Source organism: Urocitellus parryii, chromosome 5, assembly GCF_045843805.1.
Source record: "Urocitellus parryii isolate mUroPar1 chromosome 5, mUroPar1.hap1, whole genome shotgun sequence".
Lineage (NCBI taxonomy): Eukaryota > Metazoa > Chordata > Mammalia > Rodentia > Sciuridae > Urocitellus > Urocitellus parryii.
Window position 1 is genome coordinate 21,497,058 of NC_135535.1, and position 12,423 is coordinate 21,509,480.

The window sequence follows — 12,423 nt, forward strand, 5'->3', positions numbered from 1 at the left end:
CATTTCCTCGAAAATACCCTTCTACAGCCCTAGACAACACTTAACCTACTTTTTTTCTATATAGATTTGTCTCTCCAGAACATTTTATATAAATGGAATCATATAATATATGGGTTTTTTTGTGATCAGCTTCTTTCACTGGGAATGATGCTTGCAAATTTCATCCATGTCATAGCATGTATTAGAACTCGTTTCTTTTTATTTTCAACTCTTATTCCATTGAATGAATGTACCACATTGTATTTATCCATTCAAGGGTGCAGGTTTGGCCATGGCCACTGTCATCTTGGAAAGGCCCTTGTCTCTTTTACTATTCTTTCTTTTGTCTGCCTCATTTGATATCACACCTAGACATTAGACTCCACTAATTGCCAATTGATTGCTCTATGGTCAATTTCCTAAAGTATAAATGGTTCCAGAAACTGGTCCAAATAAATTTAAGCAGTGTTTTAAGTCAGTCTTTGAGGTTTGTTCTGATGACAGCAGGGATCTTCGGAAATGCCTCCTTTCCTGGTTCTCTAAACTACTGGGCTACCATTTAGTTTGTTGCTCTAATGCAGTGTACTAGTGTTTTATTCAGCTTTTTTGCTGCTGTGACCAAAAGACCTGATAAGAACAAATCTAAGGAAGAAAAGTTTATTTAAGGACTCATGGTTTCAGAGGTCTCAGTCCATAGATGGCCAGCTTCATTCTTCAGGGTTTAAGGTGAGGTACAACATCATGGTGGAATAAGTCAGGACATGGCCACCAATAAGCAGAGAGAGACTAAAATCAAATATATACCCCAAACACACGTCCCTAATGATCTACTTCTTCCAGCCACACCTTACCTGCGCACAGTTACCACTCGGTTAACTCCTATCAGGATTAACCCTCTGATTAGATTAGGGCTCTCATAACCCAATCATTTCATCTCTAAACTTTCTTACATTATCTCACATAGGAGATTTGGGGGAATACCTAATATTTAAACCATAACAACTAGCCTCCTTTTAATAATTCATCAGCAAAATTTCCACTTCTTTGTATAATACTTTAGGCTTGAATTTCTTTTTACCTTTTCAAGTAAAGTCAATCCTGGAAGAGAGCATTGTAGAGCTTTCGGTTCCTATGGACTGACTCTCCCCTTAAGCAAAACCTTTGAGCCACACTCCTGGGCACAGGATAGGGAAAATAGTCTCTGGTCTTCTTAGCTCACCTTTCTGGGCATAGAACCTCCACTCTAGAGGAATATGGTATCCCATTATTTTTGCCATACCAAAATGGGGGGTGGATTCTGGGATCTTTGAGTGGGGCTCAATAACAAAAGAAGCGTCCAGCCTCTCCACCTCACTCATCAGGAATTTAATCTCTACAGTTTAGAGTTAGAGGATATTAGAAATGCTGGCCTGCCCCCTTTTGATAATTACCTATTCATATCCTTTGGTTGGGAGCTCAGGAGAGAGTCCATCCTCTTGAGTACCCTCATCCAGAATTAGTGTGTGGGGACATGCCTCGGATTGTGAGGGCAGGTGGAAGCAAGTCATGGCTAAAGTGTCAAGTAATCTTTCTGATCTTACAAAGTTTTTTTTTTGTTTTTTTTTTTGTTTTTTTTTAAAGAGAGAGTGAGAGAGGGGAGAGAGAGAGAGAGAGAGAGAGAATTTTTAATATTTATTTTTTAGTTCTTGGCGGACACAACGTCTTTGTTTGTATGTGGTGCTGAGGATCGAACCCTGGCCGCATGCATGCCAGGCGAGGGCGCTACCGCTGAGCCACATCTCCAGCCCTGATCTTACAAAGTTTTAGTAGACCTTTTGAATAAATATTCTTCATCCACTGCATGGTCTTAGGCCACTGCAAAGGCATTGGTTGTTTTGTTATTTGGGGTTTTGAAATTTTGGTGTAGTCTTTTGATTTGTTTCCAGTTTTTAGCAATTACACCTTTTCAGCTGGGATTGGCTGTGTAGTTGTCCTCACACTGCCTTTCTGGGAGTGAAACTTCTGAATTGTTTTTTCAGAAGACTGTGCCAACGAAAATTCCTTGTTTTTTCACATACACTTTGGTTTCCTTATTATAATGAAAGTAATAATCCACACCACAATGTTCGAACCATGAGAACCCTAAATAAGTGGGGTTTTTCTTTTTTCTTTTTCTTTTCTTACTCCTGTCTCTCCTCTTATCTCACTTTCAGAACTAAAAAAAGTTCTAGTTGAATAAGGGTGCCTGGCCATTGATGTGTTGTGATGCTTCAAGAATTTCAAGACTCTGAGAAAGTATTTTAAGCAAAGTGAGGAATATATTTAAACACATATTTTTAGGTGTTTATGTGTTTAAATATATTTAAAAAGTGAAAAAAAAGTGATTTCAGGCCTGAACCCAGGTTCTATTAGAACTTATGAAAAAAATTCTTTAAAAAAAAAAAACAAACACAAGGGCTGGGAATGTGGCTCAAGCGGTATCGCGCTCGCCTGGCATGCACAGGGCGCTGGGTTCGATCCTCAGCACCACATAAAATTAAAAAAAAAAAAAGATGTTGTGTCCACTGAGAACTGAAAACTAAATGTTAAAAAATTCTCTCTCTCTCTCTCTCTTAAAAACACAAGCCAACAACATAGCTCATGATCTTTTTTCTCTTTTCCACTCTTCTTGACTACTTCCCCCAACTAATAATCTCTCTGAGCTGTATTTTATATAGCAATCTGAATCTTGAAATAACTCTCCCTTTCCAATTATTAAGAAATCAAAATCTCAAGAAAGCTGTTTCCATTATCATTTTATTCATTCATTTAACAAAGATGATTTGCTATCTAGGAGTTTTATGGTGCTGTATTCTGCACTTGGCCCCTGTTTTGTATCTTAAGAAATGAGTTAGAATTTGAGGAACTATCTTGCCAATCCAAAATGCTATTTTCGTGTTTGCTCAGTTTCTAGGTAGCTTGTTCACCTACTCATAACTTAAAATGTTCAGGGGAAACACTGTGGATGGCATCCTAGGAGAAGCTATAATTGAAACTTATCTTTAACTCTGTGTTATAACAACTGTAGAGCTGGTCCGGGACAAATAGAATCTTGTTTTCAGCTACTTGTGCAGGTAATGTTGAGAAACTATAATCTACCAAAATTCATTAATGTGCTCCTACAAATTCTTTGGTCATCTGAAAAGATCCAGAAGCAATCAAGGATAAACTGTAATCAGGTACACTGCAATCCATCCAGAGTTGCTCACTCAAAAGGGGGATAAGGATGATGAACAAAAACCCAGACCTAAAAATTATATTCAAAAACTAAAATATCTTCTTTTCATAGATATTCAGTGTTTGGGGATATAGGTTAAAAATACAAATTTTAAATCTGAGTATAAGAGGACCTTATGTAAGTTTCAATTGTGAAATTTTTGTTTAGCATTACATTATTTTGTTTAGCAGGTGCAAATTGAATTCTTACTATGTGCAGTGTCAGTAAGGTATATTCCTTGCTTTAAGAAATGAATCTTATACACAAATAACTAATGTGTAAGTTAGAAAAATTGTTTCTGCAATGCAACTTCTAAAAAAATGCTCTTTAAGACAGAAAAGAAAAAGATTTATTCCTGTTAGGGAGGATTAGAAGAAGATTCATAAAGGAAATGGCAGCAAATAGATATAAGTACAGGGACATAATGAAACCAGCCAGAGCTTATTACAGGCTGCCTTCTGAGATCAGCTAGTAATATCCCTTGCTGAAGAATTGGGGAAGGGGTATAAAGGAAAGAGGAAAAAAGGTTAGATGACTTACAGTCATCATGAAGACCCCAAAACGTCATCACAGGACTTGAGAGTTTATTTTGACATCAATAGAAAACACATAAGGGTTTTGAAACAGGGAATAGTCATCAGAGCCGTGTCTTTGAGATTATTCTGACAGCATGTATAAATTAGATTTCAAAAATACCAGAGGTAGGAAGACCAATATAGAAGTCATTGTTGTGTTAGGCTAGGTGGGCTGGAACTAAGAGTGCAAAAGCCAAAGGAGATGTCAGTTCCATAAACACAAAACAGGAAATGGAAGTAAGAGAATGGATGACACCATGATGAAGGATGACTGCCACTTGGGGGCTGGTGTCAGTAGTGGGAGAGGGGTACGAGGTATTTTGAGGTTTAATGTCTCTGTGTTGGAGAGATTGACAGTGTCCTTAAAAAGAGAAAGGAAATAGGGAAAGACGTGACTTAAGGAAAGCAGAAAAAGGATGTTTTATTTATTCAATAAATACTTATTGGGCACAATAAATAGTAATGTGTCCAGTGCTGTTCTGGAGGGGGAGAGAGTAATCTTGAATTTTTTAAAATGTTTCTGAGGAAGAGGCACTGTTCCCAAAATGTGTGACTCCAAAGGCAGAGCTGGAGCCAGAGAGTAGGAGTGAGGTAGGAAGTAAAATATCTTTCTAATAAATGGAGGTTTATTGGTGAGTAGTAAGAGCTCTGTTACAGGCAGTATTCAAGTAGAAGCTGGGTATTATTCTTTCAGGAATACAGTAACAAGGGATTCTCACCTTAGGAAGGAGGTCAGACTAACCTTTCTTCAAGCTCTCTTCCAGTCTTAAGACTCTATTCTTCCTGATGATGTAGTCCTGTGAGTTCTATTATTAATCTCTGGTTTCTCCCAATTATTAAATAAATTACTCAGTCTGTCTGCCATTCAGTAAAACTCACACATTTACATCTGTTATTCTTGAATTATTTTTGGTTAGGGCTCCTCTTCTTAGAATTAAAAAATTCTACCCAGTTAACATTACCTTTGTAACTATTTAAGAATTGTAACCCTGGCAGATAGGGTTATAAATACCAGAGGGGAAAAGGATTTCTTGTGCCTAATAATATTTTTGTTTAGAAGAAGCCCTGGGAAACCAGGAATGGATTATCTTGACTTCAAGATTACGATGCAGTTTCTATATGTTGCAGTAGTTCAAAAAGGAAAAAAAAAAGCATCTCAGAGAGGTTCATTTTTATACGGCATGTAAAGAAAAAGAATAATTATTCTCCAAACACTGTGAAGCTTTAGATCAGAAACATTTATCTGTGCTGCATTTAAAAGAATAAAAGAGGAAAGGAAGGGAGAAAAGGGAACAGGGAAAGAGGAACCTGTGGTGAGCCCTGTTATAAGCTATAGTTCAAGCTTTGCATTTCCTGGTGTCTTTTGAAACGTAAAATTCCACAACAAATAGCCCGGTAATGTAGAACCAGTATGAAGATTCAATTCAGATTGAAGCACTTTGGTTTGCTTTTGAGTCTTGCTATTTTCTGCATTTGTTTTGACTGCTCTCATCATTCAAGATTGACGCTTGGATGGGTGTGTAGGAGGAAGCAGCAGCAGCAGGCTTACAGCTTGCAGACAAAAAAAATCTGCCTTATCTGATGGCTATTATTGAAAATGCGAGGTGTAGCCTGGGCTGGGTAATGAAGGGGAGCGAGCGAGGGGGAGCAAGGAGCATGGAGCTGCATACTGATGAGTGTAGGAGTACTTGATAAAAAGAATTCTGGCTGCTGGCCGTGCATTGCTCATTGTGGAGTACTCCAACAATCACATAGAACGCAGACCAGCCTAAGCTGACAGCTTGATATGCCTTCTTCTGCTGCCTGGTTTTGGGGGCTGTATGACGTACTGGTCGGTAGTAAAGATTAATATGTAAGAAATGTGGAGCTAGGATCAAGTCACACTCCACAGCCTGCCTGGCAAACTATGTTTTACTTCTGACTTTGCTCTCTCGCTGAGAACATTAATCTGTCAAGCTGGCGGGCTCCTTTGATAGCAACTTTCCCAGGAGCATGATGTGGCAATGCCACCTCTCAGCCCAGGACTACCGCTATTACCCCGTGGACGGCTACTCCCTGCTTAAACGCTTCCCTCTTCATCCTCTTACAGGACCCAGATGCCCTGTCCAAACAGTGGGACAATGGTTGGAAAGCATTGGGCTACCTCAGTACGAGAACCACCTGATGGCTAATGGATTTGACAATGTGCAGTTTATGGTAAGATGCTCTCTGTGTCCAGGGAGCTGCCTTTTGTCTGTCTTTGCTTCTTATGTGTCTTACATAGCTCAGAGGCAGCCTGATTTGCTCCAAACCGATCAGTTTTGTATATGTAACTGCATCAGAAAATTGAATGCCCTTAGGACTAAACTTACTGTGTACATATTAGACACTTGCTGAAAATGAGATCTATATGCATCCATATACATATGTGTTATATGAATGAGTCGGCAGAGTACTATTTATAGGCAATGGAGAAGATTAACATTTATATTCTCCTTGTCATTCTTTGTGTGATTTTTTTTTATAAATTGTAATCTTAGTATACCCAGCTAGATTGTATCACTCTTCAACTAATTCTAGATTCCTAAACCTTATTATTTTATTTGAGCATCAGCATTTAGTGATTAATTAGACAATTTGTTATGCTGATGGTGTAAAAATCATTCTTTCCTGATAATTATTCAATAAGCAGTTTAAATCATTCGGATGCCCTTTGGTTCATTAGCAAACTGCTTCAGATGGTCAATTATGGAGAGTATTAACTTACTTACACATGCTGATTGAAGAGCAATGAAGTATTGTTTGTTACTTTAGGTGGAAAATAAACACTTGGGTCAATTCGTTGTCAGCATGTAGAAAGAGGGATAGATGCACTGAACACATTCATGTACTTCTGAATCCTGGTCTACATGCAGTTTAAACCTGGTGTGTGCAAACTTCCCACTGTGATACATATAGGTGAGGAAGGATGGGGAGGTGTGCTGATGACAATCTGGCTTTCTAATCATTCCCATACCTCCCCCAGTGCTCATCAGTTCCTCTTGTAAAGCTACGTCACAGCCCTTATTGCCTTTCCTTGCTTTTAAGCTCCCACCACACATATCACTGTTCCCTAAATTTAGAGAGACCTATATAACATGGGCATGTAGCACACAAATTACTTGTAGAAATAATTAATAGTTGTTCTTAAATAAAATGCTGGGGCTGACACCTGCAGCTTGCTAATACCAGAACTGATCGTAAAAATACTTAGAGCTAGTCAGATCTTTTTATTTTCATGTGATATTATTTTTTTCTCCAAGCTGGGCTTGACTATGTAGATTGGAAGATTATTAAAATTCTTGGACTTCTGCTCCTTTCCCAAAAATGTGTTTGCTTGTAAACTTTGCGGGGGGGGGGGGGGAGCCATAAATTTAGTAAGTCATGATTTTAAGAAATTATGTACATATAACATTTAATGAGTGTTTTGTTGTTTTTAAAAAATAATTAGAGATGCAGCTACTGTTATTTTTCTTGAATTTATCAAGTACTTTTACTAGCTAGATATTTTATTTTAAGAGGGAAAGTTCTTCAAATGCTGTGAAAGTCTTAGGACACTGAGATTTAAACAAACTTAGGACCCTAAGTTTAATTCCATTAAATGGAATTAAGAAGTAGAGGAACTATCAAACAGAATAAGTTATTTCATCATTATTATGTTTAGTGTACATTTCAACATCTTTATTCTTTCTCCCTGTCTCTATTTGAAATGGAGCTTTCTCATTCCCATCCCTCAGACCCTTGTCCAAATTTATTGTGGTCCATGAGAACTCAGGTCTCATGAGACCTCAGGTTTTTGAATACTCTCGGACATTTGGCCATACTGGGATACTTGATTTCAGCTTGATTTTCCTCTGAATGTTAAATAATATGAACAAATATAATCCCTTTTTAAAAGCCTCTGACTGAAAGGTTAATCACACAGGTTTTAAATAAGAATTTGGGGAGAGATCATAAAATACATTCATAAATAAATTATATACAAGCACTACAAATGTATCTGGAAGGTGAAGATCCTGGACATGTGCAGCAAAATCAAGGTCTAATCATAGATTATTTTCTTTACTTGTTTAATTCCAAGTATTAAATATAATTTTTCAGAAAATAAGAACACATTATTAATTCATGTGAGCCAAATACTTTCTTTATGATACAGAATTTTAAAAAAACTTTTGAGTTATCATGTAGAGGAGTTAATTCATTTTGAAAATGAAGCATTCATAAAATGGTGTCATCAGTTGCTGCTTTACATGCTGTTATACACCATCTATTTGCTACTAGAACAAGAAGTGAATTTTTACCTTTATAAAAATCATTTATTGATCTCCATAACCTAATTTATTTAGTTATGAACTTAAAGTACACTAATATGATTGGCCCACTTTAAGAAGCAGATTTCAATTATGTGGTGAAAAATCTTTTTTAGACTTGCTAGTTTTCACTTGGTATCATATTCTAGCTTTTGTTTTTCTTGAAGCACATTCTGACCTGCATTTATTCATCCTGTTGCCTAAGCAACAAGCACCACGCTTCTGTTAACTATGATGTAGTGCCGGTCTTAGTTTTTTAGAACAAGACAGTAGACATCAAGAGGGTATAATTAATGTTGGTGGAAACATCATAGTACATCCATGCATAGACATGCTTTATTTAGGAAACATCCCAGGAGTTAACTTTTCATTTAATCAATATTCCATTAATGTGAATTTAAAGGATCCATATGAGTAACTTTAAAGTATTTATTGAAAGCTTTAAACATTTTTTTTGCTAAATCTATTCTATATACTCTCATATATAAACACAATATATGGATAATTTGTCTGCATGGCTATGATTAATTTTAATAGAGATTACTTTTATCAATTCCTAGATATGGTTAGAGGAACTCCCATCCACTGCACTTGCTTTTAAATACCTGTCAATTGTTGCTTCTCCTTCAGGCTCTTGATACTTATCCTTGATTTTAAAGATATGTGAAATGTTTTTCTATATCTTCAAGTTAAAATACCAAACTTTTTCTTTATGCATTTCCTTCTGTTTTGTAGAATAGTTGTGCACACAAATTGGACCCTTTGTATCCTTCAAAATAGCAAATAAATAAAATTGGTACAATCAAAGAATAGCTACAAAATTACCTCAGGTTGCCTAAGACTTTGGTAAGGTCACACATGTGTTAAAATAAAAAGTCCTATCACAACAGAATCCTGAAGTCTTCCCTAGGTCCCTCTCTGCTTGTTCCTCCCTCTGAAGTCATACTTCATCTCCTCCCTCCTGCTTACGCACTTCTTCTGCTACTCACTAGCCCTAGAAGTGCCACTGGGGTCATCTGACACCTCATTCCTTTACCCCAAATTTGCAACATACACAGTGTGTCTGTTTCAGTGTTATTTTTTTCCACCCAGAAGTTTAGGTATAAAGTGAGTATTACACAGAATGCACATGCTTCTATTTCCTTATTAGGTTTATTTCTACTACCATCTTTCTTTTCCTAAGTCTAATGACTTCTTCCCTAGTTTTAAGTCTCAAACCATCTCTCCTTGTCCCTATGACTTTACCCTTGGATTCTCTCCCCACACTTCACAGACTGCTGTTTTCTTTCCTTCCTCTGTCTTTTATTCCAAAGGTCTAACCCATTTCCTGCCTTGTTTACAGAGCTTTTCTTTAACAACTCCAGTCCATAGTAGCCTTTTTTCCCCCTCTGAATTCATATCATGGTTACATATGGTATGAAAAATTACATTTGGCATGCCATTATTCTCTCTCTAGAATTAAGTTTTTAGTGGTTTATATCTTGTCTCCCCAACTAAACTAGAAGCTCCTCAAGTCCATGTTTTACGTGTTCACTTCCCTTGGTTTACACACAACTCCTAGAATAATGCTGTGTATAATATAGAAATCATCCCCCAAAAACCAAATGCACAAAAGATTGTTATGGATGGACCTCCAGTCTCATTTTTAAACTAGTAACCTTGTTTTACCAATGGGAACATGTACCCTTCTCTAATTCATGCAACAAATTGTCTTTAAACATTTTCTGTGCCAGATACTGTGTTAAGTACTAGGAATGTAACAGTGAACAAGACATGACCTTTTGTTCTCAAGAAAGATAGTATTGCCCTCAGACCTATCATAATGTTTGCATTCACATCACACACATTCCTTCATTCATAAACACACACACTTGTGCATGTGCATGCACACACATACACACTATATCTCAGGGATATTGGTCCTTTGTCTTTCCATCATGGGTACTTACTAGTAATTGTTTTTCCAGCAACAAATTATAGTAGTTAACAGAACAAGATCTGCCATAGCATAAAGTAAAGAAAAAAATATAGGCACCAAAATTTAGCAGTGTTATAGTAGATTTATAGTCTGAAGACAGTAAAGAAAATTATATTACTTGGAGGAGGACTGACTCATGACCTTACCATAACTAGCTGACAGTTATATTTGTAAACTCTGACCAAAACAGAGGAAGCATCTTCTGTTCATTTTGGCTAATTTAACCATTATTAAAATGTTCAAAATGCAGCCTTTATGGAGTTAGACATGAAAATAATACTGACATCCTTACATGAACTGGCATTTTGTACACTTGGGTGGAGAGCTTTCACAAAGGACTCGCTGGAGGTCAAAGTGAGTAGTGCCTATTAGATAGTGAAGTGAAGCCCCAGAGCTCATAGTAGTCATTCATCTGAACAAAAGATTTCAGCAAGATTGAGCTTACAACACAAATTTAATTGACCCCACCCCCATTTCTGTGGTGCATTTTACATACTCATGGACTTACATCTCTTTTCCACTTTCATATAACTTTGGCCTGATAAAATGACCTTTTAAGTATCTTAGAATCATGTTGGGATCCAAGTAACAAGTTAAGCTTGTGAATTAGAAATATATATTGTTCCTAAAAGATAAAACTAATAACTGCCTGATGATTTCTTATTCAAATATTGCTTAGGAAATTCTCATGGAATTATTGAGATTGGAAGGTATAAGAGAAAAATACCTGTCTCATTCCTGTCCCTTCCTATATCTGAAACTGCCTAGACTTTGAGTTGAGTGGGTGGCCTTACATTGCAAGTGCAGGTATAATTTTAAAAACTCATTAGGCCAGTAGTTACAAACCCAGTTTTGGTAGGGAGTGGGGGTGCGGGTAGGGGAGGTGTATATAATTTTTTCAACTACTGGCATTTAAAATCTGTCGCTATCTAAAAATCGGTGCCAAAAGGGAATCATTCTTTATCTGGACTGCAGCTTAATTACAATCATAATAGATAACAAAAGTCTGGCAATGGTGTGAGAGAGAACTAAAGTAAGACTTCCCATTTGTATAGTTTTTCTTCTTTATGATTCAAGGTACTCATTGGTAAAAACCAATCTAATCAGGGTTCTAGGAGAAATATTCTTTGGGGTAGTTATTTAATATTTTGAGCTCTTTAAAGATGCAGGGTACAATACTGGTGCTGGCAGAGCTATTAATTGTTCTTGTGTATCCCATTAGCCTTGGAAGGATACTGATTGTGCAGCAGAAAGTTGGAAATGAGGTCATGTGCAGGAATGGCCATGTTGGAAGAATGGCTTTCAGAGAACACATTAGCCACAATTTTAATCGTGATAGAAAAGAGCCTTTTCTTCCATCTGGAAGTTACTCTGATTACATTTTTAAGCATTAAAATACACTGCCCCATTTTCTAATAATGCAGTAATATAACTCCCATTACTAACTAATGCTCACATGAATTGGCCTTTAATTTAGTCATGCAGCATATTTGCATAATTTGATCTCCAGTATTGCTTCAAATGACCAGATATTTGGGATGAAGAATTTACCTCATGAGTCAGAAAACTTACTAAAACTGCCGAATTATGGGTTTATTTTAAGAAATCCAGCCAAAATCATATTTCTTTTCTTCTTTAAAAGGAGATATTGCTCAAGCAAGTGTTCAATGGCAGTGACCTCCATTTTCTCACTTCCAGTCACCTCTTTACCTTCTTTATAATCCAGCCTGCTTCCCAATTTTTCTGCTAAAATTGTTCTCTTTTAAGTCAGCTGTGATCTGTTTCTTGGCAAATCCCCACCCAATTTTTTTTTCCTCACTTCATTTGTTTGCCCTCTTCACAGTATCTGATTTTCTCTCTGCATTCCTTACTGTTATTTACTCCCCATTTGGGTTCCATGGCACTACACTGCCCTTTCCCATCACTCTGTTTTAATCTTCCATGTGTAAACGTTGGTGGCACACCGCCCTTCCATCCTCAGGGAGATTGTTGGTTCTCTGAGATCCATATTAGTTCTCTTTGTTTCACCTCTTTCTACCTGGTTTCCAGTGCTGTTCAAGTACTCAGTAAACATTTTCATTTGCATGTATGCATCCAAGCATTTGGCACAGACCTGGCATGGAATAAATGTACAACAAATGTTAACTGTTACAGCAGCCAAAGTGATCTTCTAAAGCACACACTGACTTTTGCACTACTCTGCTTAAGATCCTTCAGAGGTTCTCAACTGCCTGTGGGAGATGGTAAGACATTTCCAAAATCCATAGCTTGGCTTTCATATTTAGAAACCCTTGTGGCATGGCCCCAGCTAATTCTTCAACCTTTTCT

At 37.0% G+C, this 12,423-nt stretch overlaps 1 protein-coding gene across 15 annotated transcripts in view; it reads left to right on the forward strand.

Moving 5' to 3' along the window:
* Anks1b (ankyrin repeat and sterile alpha motif domain containing 1B) overlaps nt 1-12,423 on the forward strand; it is a 1,073,357-nt gene that overhangs the window by 702,953 nt on the left and 357,981 nt on the right. For 9 of the 15 annotated variants that reach the window (XM_026398766.2, XM_026398808.2, XM_026398815.2 and 6 more), the window contains exon 1: nt 5,782-5,985. In XM_026398766.2, coding sequence (XP_026254551.1) covers nt 5,782-5,985 — 204 coding nt within the window. Of the gene's footprint in view, nt 1-5,781; nt 5,986-12,423 lie in introns of those variants that run through there. The other 6 variants (XM_026398716.2, XM_026398722.2, XM_026398739.2 and 3 more) reach the window with 1 other exon arrangement.